Below are 19,113 nucleotides of genomic sequence, written 5' to 3'. Positions count from 1 at the left end.
AGAACAATTTTACCAAAGACCTTGACAACTGGCTTCAAGCACATCCATGAAAACTATCACAGTTGTGTCTTCCCTTGGAGACTGTACCCAAGGAGGGTAAAATGACCTCCTTTTCTCTACCAGTGGACATCGATATTTTCTGGAAAGTAGGACCTCCCAGGCTCTGCAACGTTTATAGTGCAGTTCAAAACTGCATTGTCCTCCCTTGGAAAGTAGTATAAAGAATGCTCGGAGAATTCTACCTGTTAGGACACACAGCCAGGCTGACCAACATGGTGGTTTCCTTGGGACTGAAGAGATCTCAAAATGTGAGATTTTCAGCGCTATCATAGGGAAAGTTCTGGGCACACTGGAATGAATTGGTCACCTTTCACCCTACACCTTTTACACCTGAGTCCAGCTAGAATAAGCCAAATGGCCCAGTGTGGTGCACTGTGGAAGAAAATGTTAATGATCCTTCTGAAAGAATATATTGTTCAATAAGAGAGACAGCGGTAAAATTTTGGTCTTATAACCAAATCAGGGTCCTTCTGAAAACACAAAGCCAAAAGTTATTCTAACACGGCAAAGATTAAAACAAAGTCAAGTCTCTGGTCAAAGATCTGAGGGTCTACCTTTGTCAAAAAGCATGCCCAAAGTAGTTGGTAGTTAGCAGAATAGCAAACGTAGGCTAGTTTTACTCATGGCAGAGCACTATATATATATATACATTGTGTTTCTCACCTGATGAATTTATGAGCCAACTGTTCCACAAAGTAATAGATTTCATTCCAGTGGTGCAGCACACTTCCTGATCTGGGAAAACAAAAGCAGATGGCACTTAATCAAGTGTTCATTCATCCTTACCTTGTATCATTTCTCTTTATGTTCTATTATCTTACATTAATTGGGCTCATTATCAGAAGCTTCTGTAACTTTGGCAATCATTTGGAAAGGTGTTTAGACTCAATGTTAGCGTTCTTGAAAATTTTGTTAAAGAATCTCCCTTCCCTCCCCCTTCCATCCCTTCCACCCCCACTCCACACACTAATGCACTAAAACAATACCTGGACCTACCCAGATTCACAGGTCGGTTTCAAATCTTTAAGAAACCATTGTTTCTGTGCAATTTAAATTATTCATTGATTAGGGAAGAAAAACAATTCCAGTTTATTTAAAGAAATTAGCACAAACTAGATGCCCAAAGACACAAAGACAAACAAATCCCCCTCCTCAAAGAGTCAGGTTTCATTTGCAAATACAGATGCAAAATCTCTAAACAAGATGATAGCAAAACAAATCCAGCAGGAATCCAAAAGAATAATGATTAATTAACCGGTGGAGTTTATTTCAGGAATGCATGGATGGTTCAACGTTTAAGAACATTTAATGTAACTATTTATACTAATAAAAAACGAAGAAAAACTATACAGCCTTTCATTATATTCAAAAGGAATCTTCTTCCTAAAGCAGAGGGAAGCTTTCTCTAGGACATATGGAATTACAGAATTTTAGATTTGGAAGGGGTCTTCTTTACTTCCCAAGATTGACTTCTGTTTTACTGATATCATTTATTAACTGCTTCAGTTCAGCTTGTATTTTCCACAATGCCAATACTCTCAATCTGTTGCAGTGACTTTATAGTAGGTTTTTCTGTTCTAACTCATTCTTTGTGTAGCTACGATGCCACTTCCTTTCACTTGAGGATATGTTTCAGCTGAGCACTGCATTTCTGCCTGTCATTCTAATAATTGTTGAGGTTAAGAGTTTATTCATTCTACCCTGACATTTTGTACAAAGAGTTTCCACTTGTTTCAGATTACTTTATTCACTCATTTACCTTAATTTTAACTTCTAAAGGGTTATTCGTTGCTATTTTTCCTTTGTTTCAGACTATTTTATAAATTTTTTAATGTTTTTATTTTATTTTTTTTTTAGAGAGAGGATGCGCACAGGGGAGGTGCAAAGGGAGAGGGAGGGAGGGAGGGAGAGAGAGAGAGAGAGAGAGGGAAAGAGTGAGTGAGAGAGAGAGAGAGAGAGAGAGAGAGAGACTCATGCAACTCCACGCTCAATGCAAAGCCCATTGTGGGGCTCCATTCCACGACTGAGATCATGACCTGAGCTGAAATCAAGAATCAGACGTTCAACTGACTGAGCTACCTAGGCATCCCTAGCCTATGGAAATTTAAGATGGATCTGTGCAATAGATTTTGTGCTTTCATTTTCATGGCACAACAACCCAAGAATTCTCTTCTGATTGAGTATATTCCATCTCTATAAGGAGAATTTATTTGTCTCTGCCCCACATCCAAAAATGATGTGTTTATCTGACCTGAAGAAAGGGGCACAATATGTTATGGTCATACAGTGAAAGACTCCGTATCATAAGGCTATCTCATTTTTCCCAACTTAATCTGTAACTTCAATTCTAGGAAATATTCTGAAAGGATGTTTTGTAAAACTCAAAAACTGACTTTAAAAATGAAATGAAGATTAAATGTCTAAAAATAATTAAAGAAATTGTGAAAAATAATAATAAAGCTGGAAAGCTTGCCCTATCCAATATAATGACTCCATATGCATGACACGTGAAATAACTGTAGAGCCAATGGAGTAGAAGAGAGAACCCAAACCTCAACTTACATGAAGTTTTGCTATATAGTGAAAAAGTGACTCAGACTGAGGACAGAGAACTCACCCCCTAATAAATGATGTTTTGACAGTGGATTTCTAATTGGGGAAAAAACCCAGTTAGATCACTGTCTCATACCAAATGTAACCCTAGATGTATTAAAACCTAATGGGAAAAACAAAACTTTAAACCATTGAGTGAGTTATAGAAGGAGACTTTTATGTCCTCAGGTTAGTGAAGGGTTTCTCCAGCCAGGTACAGAAAGTAGGAATTATTTTTTATGAAAAGGATAATTTTGACTACCTGAACCATCTACAATTCTGAATGAAAAATTGGTACCATAAACAGGTTCAAAGAAAAGAAAAGAATGATGTCTGCAGCAAATAAAAAAGACAAAATTTGTGTCCAGGATGTGTAAATAATTGGTACAAGTAAATATTAAAAAGGCAAACAATAGAAAAATAGACAAAGGATCAGAACACACAATCCCCTAAAGGATAGTAAATCAGCATTTGAACAACATTTAACTCTTCTAGGTAATACAGAAATACATATTTAAACAATTGTTTGGGGAAAAACAAGAAATTTCCTCTGGTGGCAGCATAGAGCCCTGCAGAGTTGGGGGTGAGGAGATGGACAGATGGCGAAAGGAATCTGGCAAGGAGAGGGGTGGGGACCCCTCCTCTCAAAAATAAACCTTTTCCATTCTGGCCTCTTAGCCTTTATACATATTCCAGCTGCTTGGGACACTCCAGGGCCACACTGGTAAACTCCTACTGATTCTTTAAGACTCAACTCAGTCTCTGCCTCTTGCCTTTGACTGACATAGATGGGGCTCATCGCCCCTGCTCCATGCTCTCGGGGCACCATGTACATCTCTCAGTCATTACTATCTGCTCTCTCTGTGAGGGATTTAGGGATATTTGCCTCTCCAGCATCAACCTGTTTGTACAGCGGAAGAAAGAAGAGCATGAAAAGAAGAAGCCTTGATTGCTCAAGGAAGCCTCTTGATCTTTTGCCAGCTGGACACCAGCTCTTCAGCCCTCATTTAGATAAACACTCTGAATTTGGTACTCAGACAGCTCCAGCCAATTCCTGTGACCCTGTGTGAACCCGAGAAGCCTTCCCACATGGGCCAGTGACTCTAGAGCACAGCTCCTTGGTCAATGGACCTACCTAATCATCAACAGAAGAACCTACTGGCAGCTGGAAGTCTCCCAAGAGCTCACCAGAACTGCATATCCTAGCCCTGGGCTTTTAAAACTTTGGAAATCCTCTTTCATTAGAATCCAGGACATCATCCTGGACAGGATTCAAATGTATACTTCAAATCTCAAAGACTGGTCCTAGCTGCTTTCCTTCAGCCATGGGGTAAATGGTCTGGTTCTGGGGTTAATGCTATATAAGGGCCTCAGAAGAGGCAACACATGACTGATGATAAGCCATAGTCCGATCTAGAAATCTACAAATCCTTTTCACTGGAACCAGGAGATTTCCTTGAACACTGGTCATCTGTGACCTCTTCTGAAATGTAGTGTTGTATGTTGGTCCAGGTGACCAGGACAAGGTCTATCTGAGGGATAGTGTAAGATGCCTAGTGATTAGAGAGGAATCCCCTACTTTCTTCATCCCAAGTTTGATTTTCTCATTAGTAGAGAAGTCCTACAGCATGGGAATTCTATAGGAGGGAGAGGAGGAGGCAAAGTGTTGGTGAAATAGGGACTTGAATCAGAATTGAGGCACTATTCTTGGTTGTTTGCCTAAGGAGGAGAGGTTTGGAGTAAATTCTCAGGTTACCACTTCTTTGTTCTCAAGGATGGTCTTTATTTAACAGCTACAAATCTATTTGCATCCCTTTACTTAAATAGGTCATTCAATAATAACTCACACTTTCACACTGTCTTAAAACATTCCTTTTTCATGATTCTTCTATCTGACTGGCATGTAAAATGTACGCAATTTGGTATTCATGTGATTTGTTGATGCCACAGATAGGGCAAGATCTGAGAAATCACCTCGGGTGTTAAAGAAAAGTCTGTATCTATCTGAAAACCTTCTTGCTAATGGGCAGGGACTGTATTTTCTCAAGAAGAAAAAAAAAATGAGACCCCTAAGACAAAACTGGAGGCAAGGAGATATTTGATAGGCTTGCTTCTCCTATCCCAACTCTGCTAATAATTGCCCTGAGACTGTTGAAGTTTGTTGTTTCATACTTAAACATCATCATTCTTTATGCAATTATATAAGCCTTGACCAAAATATACCGTTTTGGGGACACACTTGAAATGTACCTAGTCTGTTACCTCAAGTGTGGGTAAATATAACCTTCTCATATTCTGGGAACCAAACTGGTTTTGTCTTCTCTGGGTTACCATGGGACCCCAAGGGGTCTAACCTACTCAAGGAGCAGAGAAATATAGGGTTATCTATATCGCTGACTTGGAATCCTCCTAGTCCTTATTACTGAGTCTTCTTAACTGGCAAAATCACACTCTGTCTCACCCCAAGGTTATATTACCCGCTGGGAAGGGAAAGAACCCCATGTCAGTTGCTTGTGGTTTTGGCCATGGAGGTGAGCTTGTTGGGGGTACTGCTTGTATTTCTTTAACCCAAATCTGCAGGAGCAAAAAGGCTTACCTGCCTGGTGCCATAGTCCTGCTCCCTGCCTCATCACCACCCAGTGGTCATAGCTAGACTTCCTAACCCTGAACTCTAAATACATCATTCATGGGGCCTCTGGAAACCATCCACTGTGACCTCATCCAGACTTCTGTCATTCTGCCACATGGATAGATATGTTAGGATAGATATAGGTCTTTGACTGAATTTGGACTTTGTGTTAAAAGATGCATGTGTCACTTGTACTTTGCCTTATGAATTGGTTTTCTGGCTTGGAATATGCCCTAGTAGGTACTCCCAGTACCTAGTTGTACCTAGTAGGTACAACCCAGGGTTGTGTGTCCATATTTGGATCATTGGCTTCCTCTCAACCCTGAGGACTTAAGTGGATTCCTCCTGGTCATAGCCAGAAATAGGGTGTTAGATGGGGAAATGGTAGAGAGTGGATTCAATTCCAGCTTCTATCCACCCTACAATGTATAAAACATACCATTAATCATATCAACCTATTTAATAGTTAATGATCTTAAAATCCCAGCTATGGAGTCCTGATGTTCTCTTCAGGCAGTAATGGCTCACCCAGCCATTGTTACTAAAGCTCCAAGGTAGAAATAAAAACTGCTTCTTAGCCCAGATTATGTAGGAACTTGCAAATGTTTCACTGGACTCTGTCATGGGTTTAAAAAAACTGCTTTTAAGACAAAGTCGGTGGCAAACTATAGTCATGGAGAGCTGAAATGTCCATGTTGTAGAAAATCAGCAGATGTGGAATGTCCCTGATATTTGACTTAATTAAATCTTAATTCAAATACAATTCTAGTCCCTGAAGATTTCCATAATTCAGCTGGGTATCAGGACAATGTGGAGGATTCAGGCTCCTTATTGGGATTTTGTGGGTTCAGTATAAGTCTCAGCAGAATTTGGAATTCAAGGGGCCTCCAGGAATTCTGCTTGAATACAGTCCTACAGAGTTCCGTGCTTGAAGATCCATTCGATATACATGGGTCCACTAAAAATCAGAGTCAATGCCTTTTTCACACCACTTTTTTGACTTGACTTTGAGAAGGGTTTCCCAGATTATGGGATGGCAAAGCCACCAGTCCTTACTGCTAGCTCCATAAGAAGTGCGTGCTGGGGGCAGCTCCAAAGTTTCTTACTTATTTTTGTTTTTCTATGCCCTCTCCAATGTTTGGAACATAGTAAGAAATCAACAAACTTTTGTGTCATTGCATTCATTATGAGTTCCCAGCAAGGGATTTCACATGTAACCTGGCATTACCCTCAGATTACTGCTCAATTACTTCCAAAGGTCTAATATGCAAAGAGTAGGAGCAAAATAAGAACTCTAAATCTCATTCTGATTTGTTTTCTGAAATACATTCTTTTGTGCTTATGTGAGTTTCCAAACCTCCCTGTGGTTAAGCTCCTTAGAAAACACAGGCTCTTTCCATTAGCCACACACACAACCAGAGTCAGAAAGAATCAAGTGGGCCAAACTGAGTTTAAATTGTCTCCCCTTCTTTTGCGCATGGGTTAGAATAAGACGAAAGGGAAAACAGAGCTTATTTTTGAAGCCATCACCCACAAGTCTTTTAATCCTGGAAGAGAGAGTTGCTCTAACGATGGAAATTATAAAACTGTCAGTCCCACTCTTCCTTAGCCCCACCCAACTGAAGTCACTGATGTCCTAAGTGACCCACCCAGGTCCCCAGCTAATCCTGGAAGGGTGCGCAGGCTCAGGCGCCATTAAGTGGGACAAGCAATTAGTTAGTCCGTCAAAGGCCCAGCATTCATTGGCCCCCTCCCTCTGCTCCCCAGCTTCTTCCGTGGCCTCCCTCATTCCTCCTAACCTCACATTGCACTCAAATTGGCTGGAGCCCGAAACCCAGCCCACGCCTTATCCTCCTATTACTGACAGGGTTCATGGCCAAGCCTTCCTCATGCTTAAAAAGCTTGACCTTGACTCTTGCCTCTATTCCAACTTCTTCAGATACCAGTCCAGACCCAAACCAAACCATTGAGCACTCCACTTTGAGTTTGGGGGCTCCTCTCTATGTTGTGGAGACCCCAGCCCAGGACACCCAGCCCCACCCTGCTGACTTGTGAGGAATTTTTCCTTTAGTCAATCTGACTGATGGCTGTAAAAACAATGACTTTCAAGCTGCAGAATGCAACCTATTAGTGATTTGGGAAATCATTTTGGTAGGATATTGCCAACATTAAAAACAAAATGAGGCAGAATGGAACAGAAATATTAGGATCTATTGCATGCTATAACAGAAAGTAATTCTGTGTGGAACTTTTTGTCAATTATATGTAAGTAATATGATAGATAGATAGATAGATAGATAGATGTAAACTGTTATTTTCTCTTGCAAATCAGAGCAAAAGGATATTATAGCAAAATAAGTACTCCTTTCATCTCTATTAATTTGACTTTTCCAGCACACACAGACACACACACACACACACACACACACACACACACACCAGGAAAAACCTAAAATATTATCTGATACCAACTATTCGTACGTTTGGTGCAAATTTAACACAAAACTAGAGTTGTTTGGAAAACAGAAATTGGTTAGTTGTCCAAAAGGTATTTCCCCTCATTAAAATGAACACTAAGATGTGATAGGTGAGACCCCCCCCCCCAAGGTTACCAGCCAAAGCCACCAACATGATGTGTGGATGACCACTAGGTGACCATGACCAGACAAGGACAGTAACGTGGCTGCCAGGGAAGTCAGAGGCCCCCTTCACATGCATGCCAGGAGGACACAATAAGCCATGTGAGTGAGAGAAGTGGAGGGCGGGGAGGGACAAAACCTCAAATTTGATATACTGACTGTTTAAATTCTTGCACTGGGCTAAGATTTCCAGTTTGGAAAAAAGTGGTCTCTTCTGCTCACCCCACCTGCACCCAGCAGGAAGGTCTTTCTTGGATTAAAAAAGCAGCTTTAAACTATTTTCTATATATCCAAGTACAGTAAAAATGGGTTTTTTTTCTACCCTGGGATACATATATTTGTAATTACTGCATTTCTTTATACAGGAATTTACTCTTGAGGCTGTTCAGACCAGCAGTTATGAACACTGACTTGGTGAATGCCTATGTGAGTTTAAACTCCTGATGTGAGTTCAGACTCCTTCCTGTTCTTCCACTTACTAGTATGGTATTTGAACAAGATGTTTTCCTTTCTTACACTTCAGCTTCCTCCTTTATACAATGGGGATAATAGTATCTATCTCATAAGGATTGTTTTAAGGATTAAATCTAATGATCCCAAGGTGCCAAGTATCCTGCCTGAAACACAGTGAGCACACAGGACAGTGGCCACTCTACCTCCCTTCCCACCATCATGATTATTAAAGTCCCAGGGGTAAGATCTGAAGTGCTCGTTTCTTATCCATCACTGACACCTGGGATTACCTCTTTCTGAAATATCTCTAAGTTTTATAGATGAAAATGGATCTTCACTGAAATTTTTATTTGGATGGACTTAATTATAAGCCACAGATTTTTTTCATATTTATTGTGCACTTTCTGTTTTAAAAACACTGAGTATCAATAAGCATTCTTTTCTTTTTTTAATGTTTATTTTTGAGAGAGAGAGAGAAACAGAGTGTGAGCAGGGGAGGGGCACAGAGACAGAGAGATACAGAATCCGAAGCAGGCTCCAGGCTCTGAGCTGTCAGCACAGAGCCTGACATGGGGCTTGAACCAACAAGCTGTGAGATCATGACCTCAGCATGACCTCAGCCGAAGTCCGACACTTAACTGACTGAGCCACCCAGGTGTCCCTTGAATATCAATTAGTACCAACGACATAATTTGCAGAAATCAGTGCAAAATGAAAAGGAAAGCCTCTTGTTCAAAAATTACTAAAAATTTCAAGATGGTGACAGCAGAGCATTAAACCAAGTGCCCGACCTTTGTAAGTGCGGGCTCCTGGGTGATTGCACAGGTCCCATGTGCCCGTGAGGCTGACCCTGCCATCAATATCCTTTGCCCATTTTCTACTGGGGTGCAAATGTTTTCTTAGCCCAGCGGTCAGCAAACTCTCTGTAGAGGGCCAGACAGTAAATACTTCAGGTTTGCAGAGTATGGTCCCCATGGCAACTGCTCAAATCTGCTGTTGTAGCACAAAAGCAGCCACTGATAATACATAAATTTAAAAAGTGTGGTGATGCTACAATTGTATTTACAAAAACAGTCTGCAGGCCATAGTTTGCCAACCTCTGTCCTAGACAGTGACTTTCTTTCAGTTTTTCTCATCACAAAAATCTATGTATTTTTCCTGGTAGCTAAAGTTTGAGTGTAGCTAAACTTTAGTGTATTTTTCCTGGTAGCTAAACTTTTGCTACTTATTTCCTGTTATTTATTGCTGAGAATGTGCACTAGAAAAATTGTGCCTTGGGATATATACGGAGGCATTCTTTGCAACTTAATAAATATTTCATGGATATTTGAAAAGAAAGTTTGTTCTCTGTGGGGTATATGGTTCAAAATATATGTATTAAAACAGCCTCATTATTCATACCCTCTATGTCCTTTGAACACTTAAGTATTCAGAGAGATGTCTTTTCAGATTCCACTAAGAAAATGATTTGTTTTTCATCTTCGGCAGTCAAGAATAGATGAGAGTTATCTTAATACATTCCCTAAATATTGAAGCACCCTTGCATTTCTAGGATAAACTTTACTTGGTCTTGGTATATTCTTCTTCTACTACACTGTTAGTATTATTTTGATGATATTTGATTTTGGATTTAAAGTTTTTATTCAGTTTGGTCAGAAGGTTTGCATATGAACATGTTATCTTTAGTAGATATTGATATCAGATATATACAAGCTTCCTAAAATAAACTGGGAGACTCCATCTTTTTCTGTTTTCTGGAAAAGTGTGATACTGAAATTTTCTGTTCCTTGAAGATGAACTTTTCTAGAACTTTCCATGAAACCCCACTGGTCCAAAACCAAAGGACCTACTCACAAAGGCAAACTAGTCCCTCTCAAATGTCCACATTCTACTGGGAGGGGGTGGAGGAGGCAAAGTTGGAAAGATCGAGCATTTTGCCTAACTGAATTTTCTAAAATCGCAACATTGGACTCTTATTATCACTTTGGTTCAAAATTTAGGGATTTCCATAACTCTTACTACTCAGTAGGTGGACCTGGGAGGAAGAAGAGGGTTTGGGGAGCTAAAAGTAAACTACATTTTGGTTTGTTGTTGTTGTTGTTGTTGTTTTGTTTTGTTTGTATATGAATGTAGTGGAAGTAATTTTTTTTATATCCTGAGTAAAAAATTTCTATTTTTCACTTCCTCTTTTGAGAATCTATCCATTAAGTTTTACGTGTCTGTATAACCTCATATTAACTTCTCCGGGGCCAATTACCTCTGTTTCTTTTATGCTACATCTTTTTCTTGCTCTTTATTTCCAATATACTCTACATTTTGATGTCAATATTTTCTAGCAATTTTTCTCAGTAAGGGTATGTGGATGGCATACATTTTGAATTTTGAAAGTCTAGTTATGAAATTTAAATATCACATTTCACTCAGAACTCTATAATTACTGAGGGTTTTTTTTTTTTTTGAGCATTTAATGTTGTAGGCCAAAAAGAAAAAAAATCTAATATCAGTCTGAGTCTTGCTTTTTTTGTGTGTGTGTGGGGGAAATCTAATTTTTTTCTTTTTTGGAGGAATGTAGACATTTCTATTTAATCTTATATTTTAAGAATTTATCTATAAGGTTGTGTATGTTGTGGATCCTTTTAAAAATTAATTAGTTTGAGTATTTGGTAGGTCCTCTAAATGTTCTCTTTTCTCTTCCTAGAATTTTTATAGTAAATATATTGTGTATAGTTTATATAGATATATTTTTTATTGTGTATATATATATATGTGTGTGTGTGTGTGTGTGTGTGTGTTTATATATCCTGTTCCTAGCACCTATCTCCTGTCTCATCATTTTCAACTCTATATTCTTTCTGCTTGAGTTCTGGGAATAACTTCTTAAACTGTCTTCTGATGAACTGAATTTACTTTCTGCAATATGGTGGTCATTGTTTCCAATGGATTTGAATAGTCAGAAATATACTTTCCAAAATCTTCTTATTTTCAGCATGTTCCTTTTTCCTGACAGGCTGCTCTTGTTTGTTGATGTATTATTATCTAAAATTTACTGATGATACTAACTGGACATATATTTGCTTAAATGGCTTCAATGGTCATTGCCACTTCTTTTATATAATAACTATTATATTTAAAGTTTTCTTTAATCTTGATTCACTTTTTGGTAATTTCCTGAAAATTATCCCTACTCCCTTTTTTTTTTAGAAGAATCCATATGTATTTGAAAATGTTTTCCTATTTTCTTCACATGTGACATCTTTGCTGAATATAACATTGTAGGTCATAAATTTATCCATCAAAATTCTCCACCATTTAATGTGTCAGAACCTTTGTAGGTAACCCGTGTCTTTACCACTCGTAAAATTCTTCGTCTTTGAAATTAAAAAGGATCACAAGGACATACCTACGTACTCATCTCTTTTAATTAACTAACTTTTATTGCTTCTTGATAAGCCTATTCAATCTTCATTTTCAGGTTTTTCTTAAATCAGGAAAGTTCTATTCAATCTTTGAGTGTTTATTCTAGACTATTCTTTAGCAACTGAAATTATCCAGTATGTTGGATAATTGGATATCTATTTTCATCATTCAATATTTCTTACCTTCTCTCTTATCACTTTATCTAACCCATTTTCCTATTCAAATTTGGAGAATTTCTCAAACAAGGCTTCATCAATTCATTTCATTTTCTCCATTGTTGGTTTGGCTCTTTACTGCTTCCAAGGTGAGTTTACATTTTTCCCTATTATTTCATATTTTGTTAACTGCTCTAGGTTCCTTGTCTCCTTGTTTCATATTTTATCTATTTCACAGATTTCTTATTTTATTTAACATCATTTAATTTACAAAACATATGGTGCCAAAACTGTCCTCTTTTGCTTTGAAAATTCTTTGTGTATAAACATGTTCTTCTTTCACCTTGGGAATTTTGTTTAATCCCCTTTTAAAGTTGCTGAAATTTTATAGGCCCTATTGTCATCCTTGAATGTGGGAAGGTGTTGCTGGATCTGGTATTTGCTTCCGACATAGTTTCTTGTGGTGTTTTGTTTTTGTTTTTGTTTTGCCTCATTTCACACTCATAAACTTCTCTAAGAACTTAATCCGGAAGAAGGGAGTTGCTTTTGATGGCTAAAATAAGCTTAGGTTATTGTTCCATCACTTAGAGAAGAATAGGGAATGGAATAGACTCTTACCATTTGCCACAGATGAATTTCATCCTCACAAGGTTTGCATGTTTTTATTTGGACATGGTTACATCCATTCCAGCTTGTCATTGGTAGGGGTTTTTGGCCTGGTATTCACTTCAGGTTCATATTTTGTTGTACCAGACATCTTTCCTGGCCCTTACTGTATCCACAGAATCAAAGACAGAACTCTGCCATTTCCCTGGAGGTCCAGGATCTATGAAGGTCCAGGATCTATGGGGAGGACTCAGTGAAGCTGGACAGAACCAGGGTCATGAAGATGACTGGGGCTCATGGGATCTCTCTTTTGTGGCTTAATTGCCCCTTCCTTATCCAGTGTAGCGGCTTCTGTACAATGCAGAAGGGCTCCAAGGAGATGGTTCTCATCACTCTTATGTCCCACTCTTTACTTCAAACTCACTTCTAGATTTGGGATTGTTTTTGTACCTTCTCCCAAATCTTACTCTCCCTGTTTTCTACAACTTGGCAACAGAGTTGAAAGCAGAGCCTGGCTAACATCCTTCAAACTCAGTCCATCTGTTTTGTTTCTAGTGGAATTTCTTACAAGTGTGCTGCATGTCAATGTCACTATCTTTAGTCTTTGGACCTGATGCAGGCCGCCCCCAGATGCCTCCTTAAGACTTTCTCTATTAGGGGATTGGGGCAGTTGTAGATGATAGTGGGGGAGGTGGTGAAGGAGAAGTTGTGTATGTTCATCTTTCTTTTCAGAAATCCTAAACAAACTTTCTTATCTCCTACTAAGACCATCAGCTCATTAAATTTTAGTTTCAGCATTTATGATACCCTGAAAGTGCACTTCCAAAAGTCGCCAATGCTTTATTTCTGCTAGAATATATGGCCTTTCTCAGTTCTCATCTTGCTGGATGTATTTATAATATGCATAAATACAACACACTCTATTTATTGTTTCAACAAATGGATATTTGAATGCTACTAGGTCCTTTCGAACCTATAAAGATTAATAATTCCAACACTTGATATTTATTAAGTACTTACTAAGCAGCAGGTATTGTGGTGAGCACTTTACCCACATTACCACTTAGTAATAGTAGCTAACACTTCATGAGAACTTTCTACATGCTCATAGGGTTCTGTTCTAGGCACAACCACCCCATGTGATAATATTATCTCCCTTTTTACAAATGAGGAAACGGAGTTCACAAAGAGGTTAAGTAGCTTGCTCAAGGACACACAACTAGTTAAATGGTAGAGTTGGAATCTGAACTCAGGTGGTCTGGCTCTAGAGTCCACACTCTTAGTCTAAACACTGTTCAGTGTCCTTTCTGGTGTTTAAACCTGGGCTTTTAACACCTATGCAACACTGCCTCCCCATGGAGGGGTCAGGAAATACACAATTACAATTTATAATGCTAGTTATTAATAGTGAGAAGTGCTAGAAAATCTCCACAAATTCTTATGGGAATGTGGGAGTGGGTATCCCAGGAAAATTGGGGCTTAAAATTGGGGCACTTGGGGAGAACCAGGAGTGCTGTATTGGTTGACCATTTTAATGGAGTAAAGCATACAAGGAGCTTCACCAGTTTGGCCTTTAATCATCTCCCCTTTTGTTTCTTTGATATTGTCTTTTATGACAATTAACAATCAGGATGGCCATATACGTTAAAATCCAAACGGACATTTTCAAAAGTAAAATAAGAAACCATTAATAATTGTGCTGGGACAAGAAGCATAAGCCAGTAATGTCCTGGGCCGTGATTTATTGATTAGTGGTTAGATTATGGCTGTCCAATGGCATCTTGAATTTCCTTTTATTATTTTGACTGGTGTATAGCTACAGTTAGGATACTTCACTTTTTAAATTTGCTATGTGATTTCCATAAATTTGGTATTTGCATTACCTTGTATGTGAGAAATGATGTCAGAATGACTATGATTCTGATCATAATCCTTTGCCACCAAGATCTTGGGAAAGCTCTGTTCCAGGTGGTTCCTACAGGTATTTATTAACTGGAGCTGTACATGGTTGAGCATCAGGATTTGAGGCAAAGAAGACAAGGCCACTGAATGAGACCCCAGAGGACGAACACTAAGGGTTATTCCTTTCCATCTCTTGATAATCAACCATCCTGCTGCTTATCATGCAATGTGAGTTGTTATGGAGTTGAGACATTCTGAATAAGGAAGGGATTTTGAATGAAGATGTGATGTAGAGAGGTGATTGTTCTTTTTTTTTTTTTTTTTTTTTGTACTACAGGGAGCCCACAACTAGTGACAGGAGGGGGCCAAGTACTAATGATCATCTCATAAGGGTGAGAGGGCATCACCTATGTAAAGATGGGAGTGGTGATAAAGGGCATTAGCTAAAGGCAAGAAAGTGCATGAGTTAGTTCGGGGAACCACATGGTACAGTTTTGTTGGAAATTACAAGGGTGTAGGTTGTGGTAAGAGATGAAACTAGGGAAATAGTGGCCTGAGCAATAAGGCTCTTGAATACCTTGCTAAAGAGTTCACATTTTACTCTAAAAGAGTTCTGGGTAAGTGTTTAAAGGTCCAAGGATGGGTCAGATGATGTCAAGATTAGATGTGTGTTCTAAAAAGATTAATTTGGTGCCACTGTCAAGAATACATGGGGTGGGGGAAGGGCGAAGAAAGCAGGTAAGGAGACCAATTTAGAGACTATTTCAGCGAACTGGTTGAGAAAAGGGAAAGGCCTGAGCTAAGGCACCGAGGAGGCAGAGAATGGGGTCATGTGGGATGATCACAGGACAGATGTCAGGGCAGGTGTTGTCCAGCCTTGCAGTATGAGAAAGATACTCCCAGATCTTTGGTGTAAGTGGCTGGGGTTTGTGGTGATGTCATTCACCAAGACTAGAAATAGAGGAAAAGATGATATAAAGGGGTAAACAGTGGATTATTCTTCCACTGGAATTCTCTCTCTCCTTGCCTCGGTGGTACAATTCTTCTCTGGTTCTCTTCTGACTGTTCTGGAAACTTCTTCTCAGTTAGTGGAGTTTCTTCTTTGGCACAGATATTCCTGTTGGCAACTCCTCTAAGGTTGGACCCTGGCCATCTCTGTCAATAAACTCCACCTCTTCTTGACATTTTAAAAACCCTGAGATTATCTTGGTATCATCTCGGTATTATTTATTATTCATATCCACATTTTCGACTACTACCCTTGGGCTAACAACACTCAAATCTTTATTCTCAGTCTCAGGGTATAAATCCAACTGCCTGCTCAGCATCTCCACCCAAATGCCCTACGTGTTCAGACTCAACACATCCACACCAAGCCTTCTTTCCTTCTGAAACCTCCTCCTTACTCTCTCAAGACTCTTTCCTCTTCCACATCCCATGTTCATCAGGTCCTGTTGCTACAAAAGAGCTCTCAATTTCATCTATTCTCTTCCACATTCCTACTACAAGAATAGGTGGGATATAGATAGAAGCTTGCCACTTTTGTCTCTAGAAAACTTTAATCCCATAACTTATTGCTGACATTAAAAAATCCACTCTTCCTAGATTCTTTCCCTGTCACTCTCCCTGTCATGTTTACACCACAAGGGAGGTGGGTCACTTTGCTATCCTGTATGTTACCCCTTTGCGAGCAATGTCTTCTTCTTTACTTGGTTACCTGGCAAAATCCCGCTCAATGTTCAAGTTCCAGCTCCAAAGTTGCCTCCTCTATGAAGCCTCCTAGGCCTCTCACATCTCACCCAAAATTATTTTACCAACTCTGTTTCCCTAGCCCTTTGTCTCTTCTACCAAAATGTGAAATCTTTGAGAACCAGAGACCTCCAGAAGTTTAGCACGGTTTGAAAATTCTGCATTAAATTGGTGTATCCCTTCTCCTAGCCAGGTAGTCCTGCTTGGAATCTAGGGAGGTGTATTTTGTTAGAGACCCACATTCTCTTTTTCCAGGGGGTAATTACCACCAGCAGCAGCAGCACCATCACCATTACTATCTGTCATTTGGGTACTCACATACCAAATGCTTCATTACAGGTTTTAATCTAATGTTATTCTATAACACTTCTGTGAGGCAGAAATTTAAGGCCTATTTTATTGATAAGAAGACTGAGGTTCAGAGAGGCTAAGTAATTTTCAACAAGGTCACAAAGCTTGGTGAAAAGGCTGAGCTGGTGTTTAAAGCCAGAGATGTCTGATTCCAAAGTTGGCTTTCTTAACGCTTATGCCTGAGCCTTGGTTCATTCTCCTGAGGCACTGGAGCCACATTTCATGTGTGACATCTCAATAGAAAGGGAACAAAGGACTGTACTGGCAAATACACGGCTTAGATATATATGCACACATGATAGGGCCTGGTAACACTAAAGGGCAGTGCATAGTCTGATCTCTGCTCTTCCTTCTCCTCATCAGGTTGGACTTTTCTACCACTGCCTAAAATAAGAACTCTGCTTGGTGTCCAGTTCTGAGGTGCCTGCTGCCTCAGCGACATCTCACCATAGAGGAGAAAGGACATCATTATGGGGCAGCTTTCCTTGTCTTCCTGTTCACTCTTACCACTTATTATGGGAGGGAGACCCACATCAGAATCACCTGGGAATTTTTTCCAAAATATACATGCTTGCCTTGGCCTTCTCAGGTTCTGATCTGGCCCTTGGTTAAGAACTACTGGTTGAGGGGCCCCTGGGTGGCTCAGTCGGTTAAGCGTCTGACTTCAGCTCAGGTCATGATCTCACAGTTTGTGAGTTCGAGCCCCGTGTCAGGTTCTGTGCTGACACCTTGCTCAGAGCCTGGAGCCCGCTTCAGACTGTCTCCCTTTCTCTCTGCCCCTCCCCGCTCACACTCTGTCTCTCTCAAAAATAAATAAACATTAAAAAAAAAAAAGAACTACTGGTTGAACACATTCATTTCCAAGGTCTACAATTTCCACTTGTCCTTATCAATGAAACCTTCCCATTTCTTCCAGACAAAATGCTCGTCCTGCTCAGCTGCAGTCCAGGGATGCTAGGAATCAACATCATTGCCATGCCTTGCTCTACCTGACCGTCTTTCAGTCAGGGGTTCTCGACCTGGGCAGTACTATCTCATAAGAAGACATTCAGAAATAAATGTAGGAGCATTTATTTATTGGTTATCACAATGATCAATATGGCTACTGGCATTTACAAAGCAAGGATCAGTAATGTTAAGCATCCTACAGATCCCCACATTGAAAAAATGTCCTACTAACATTGTCAACAGCACCCTCACTGAGAAACACATTTGGTGTTTGATTTAAGCTTTGGATAAGTTTATTCAATACATGGGCATCCTCTGGGCTCAGCTGCTGCAGTGTCCGGGGGCTGCTCTCCCTTGCCAGCCTCCCAAGTTCCCTCATATCCTATAAACTATGGAAAAAGAGATTCTTAGTTTTCAGATGTTCATGTAATACAAAGGTGGCAGGAAAGCTTGTCTAATCTCCATTTCTGCTTTCCATTTAATCTAATTTAACTCCTTACCCACTAAGATGTGGGAAGAATGGGGAAGGGGGGAAAAGAGCAGGAGCCATCACTGCCTCATGGGCAGATTGAACTATCATGTCTGACAGGAATCCCAGGTTGATGAATAAATACAAGATCTAGCTCAAAACCAACCGTTTCCCATCTGTCTTATGTATCTCTGCCCTCTCTCAGTGACTACTCCTTTCTTGCTTACTCAGGCCAAACCCGTGTATAATTATAGGTTTGCAGTAGAGGCTTTTAATGCCCACCCATATCTGGCTTTCCTCTCCTTTTAGACATGGGAAGATGACCTTTTTCACCCTCTTTCCATAGGCTGAGGCCAAGTAGCTAGTTCTGACCAATGTGTTGTGAGTGGAAGGATGTGTATCAGTTTCTGCTGGAGCATTTCATTGCCAGTGAGAGACCCTCCAGCACTTTCTTCTCTTATAGCTGTCATGGTGGAAGCTGGTGTTAAGATGACGTCTCCACCAGCTTGGCTCCCAGAACAACTACCCTGAGCAGAGAGCCCTTGCTGACTCCCATCCAACATGTGGAGTAGGCAGAGATTATAAACAAAAGTTTATACCTTTGTTGCTTTCAGTCACTGAGATTTTGGGAATTGTTTGTTATTACAGCATAACTTAACCTATCCTGATTGATTCAACGTTCATTTGCATGTTTAGATTTTTTTCAGCTTTGTGCGTAGATCGTGAGTCAGAGTGGCTTGGGTTTGAGGCTGAGTTTCACCACTTAGAGTGACCTTGGCTAACCTTTCTAAACCTCAATTTTCTCATGTGTCAAATGGTGATCATGACTGTACTAACCTTACGTGGTTGTAAAAACTAAATGGAGTAATACAAGAAAAGCACTTACCACAGTGTCTGGCAGGTAGCAAGGGCTCAGTAAATGTTACTTACTATTTTTTTTATTGTTGATCTAAAATTGACTTTACTTGCCCCCTGCCCCAAATCCTCAGGAGCCTTTAGCTTTGGCTGCCTAGAATCCTTCTAATATCCCTCTGCCTAAAAAGCAAATAGTCTGGAACTGCTTCCTGCTTCTTTTCCATTCCTTGCAGCTCCCAGAATGGGACATGCTTGCAATAGACTCTGTGTTACCTATATCTTTAATTG

The 19,113-nt window shown here is 39.8% G+C and overlaps 1 protein-coding gene across 1 annotated transcript in view; it reads right to left on the bottom strand.

The window, feature by feature from the left end:
• ANTXR1 (ANTXR cell adhesion molecule 1) overlaps nt 1–19,113 on the bottom strand; it is a 221,261-nt gene that overhangs the window by 194,928 nt on the left and 7,220 nt on the right. The window contains exon 2 of the mRNA XM_049651578.1: nt 724–795. Coding sequence (XP_049507535.1) covers nt 724–795 — 72 coding nt within the window. The remainder of the gene's footprint in view (nt 1–723; nt 796–19,113) is intronic.

This window comes from Panthera uncia (genome assembly GCF_023721935.1).
Source record: "Panthera uncia isolate 11264 chromosome A3 unlocalized genomic scaffold, Puncia_PCG_1.0 HiC_scaffold_11, whole genome shotgun sequence".
Taxonomy (NCBI): Eukaryota; Metazoa; Chordata; class Mammalia; order Carnivora; family Felidae; genus Panthera; species Panthera uncia.
The sequence above is the reverse complement of the archived record's forward strand: the minus strand, read 5'-3'. Positions and strand labels throughout refer to the sequence as shown.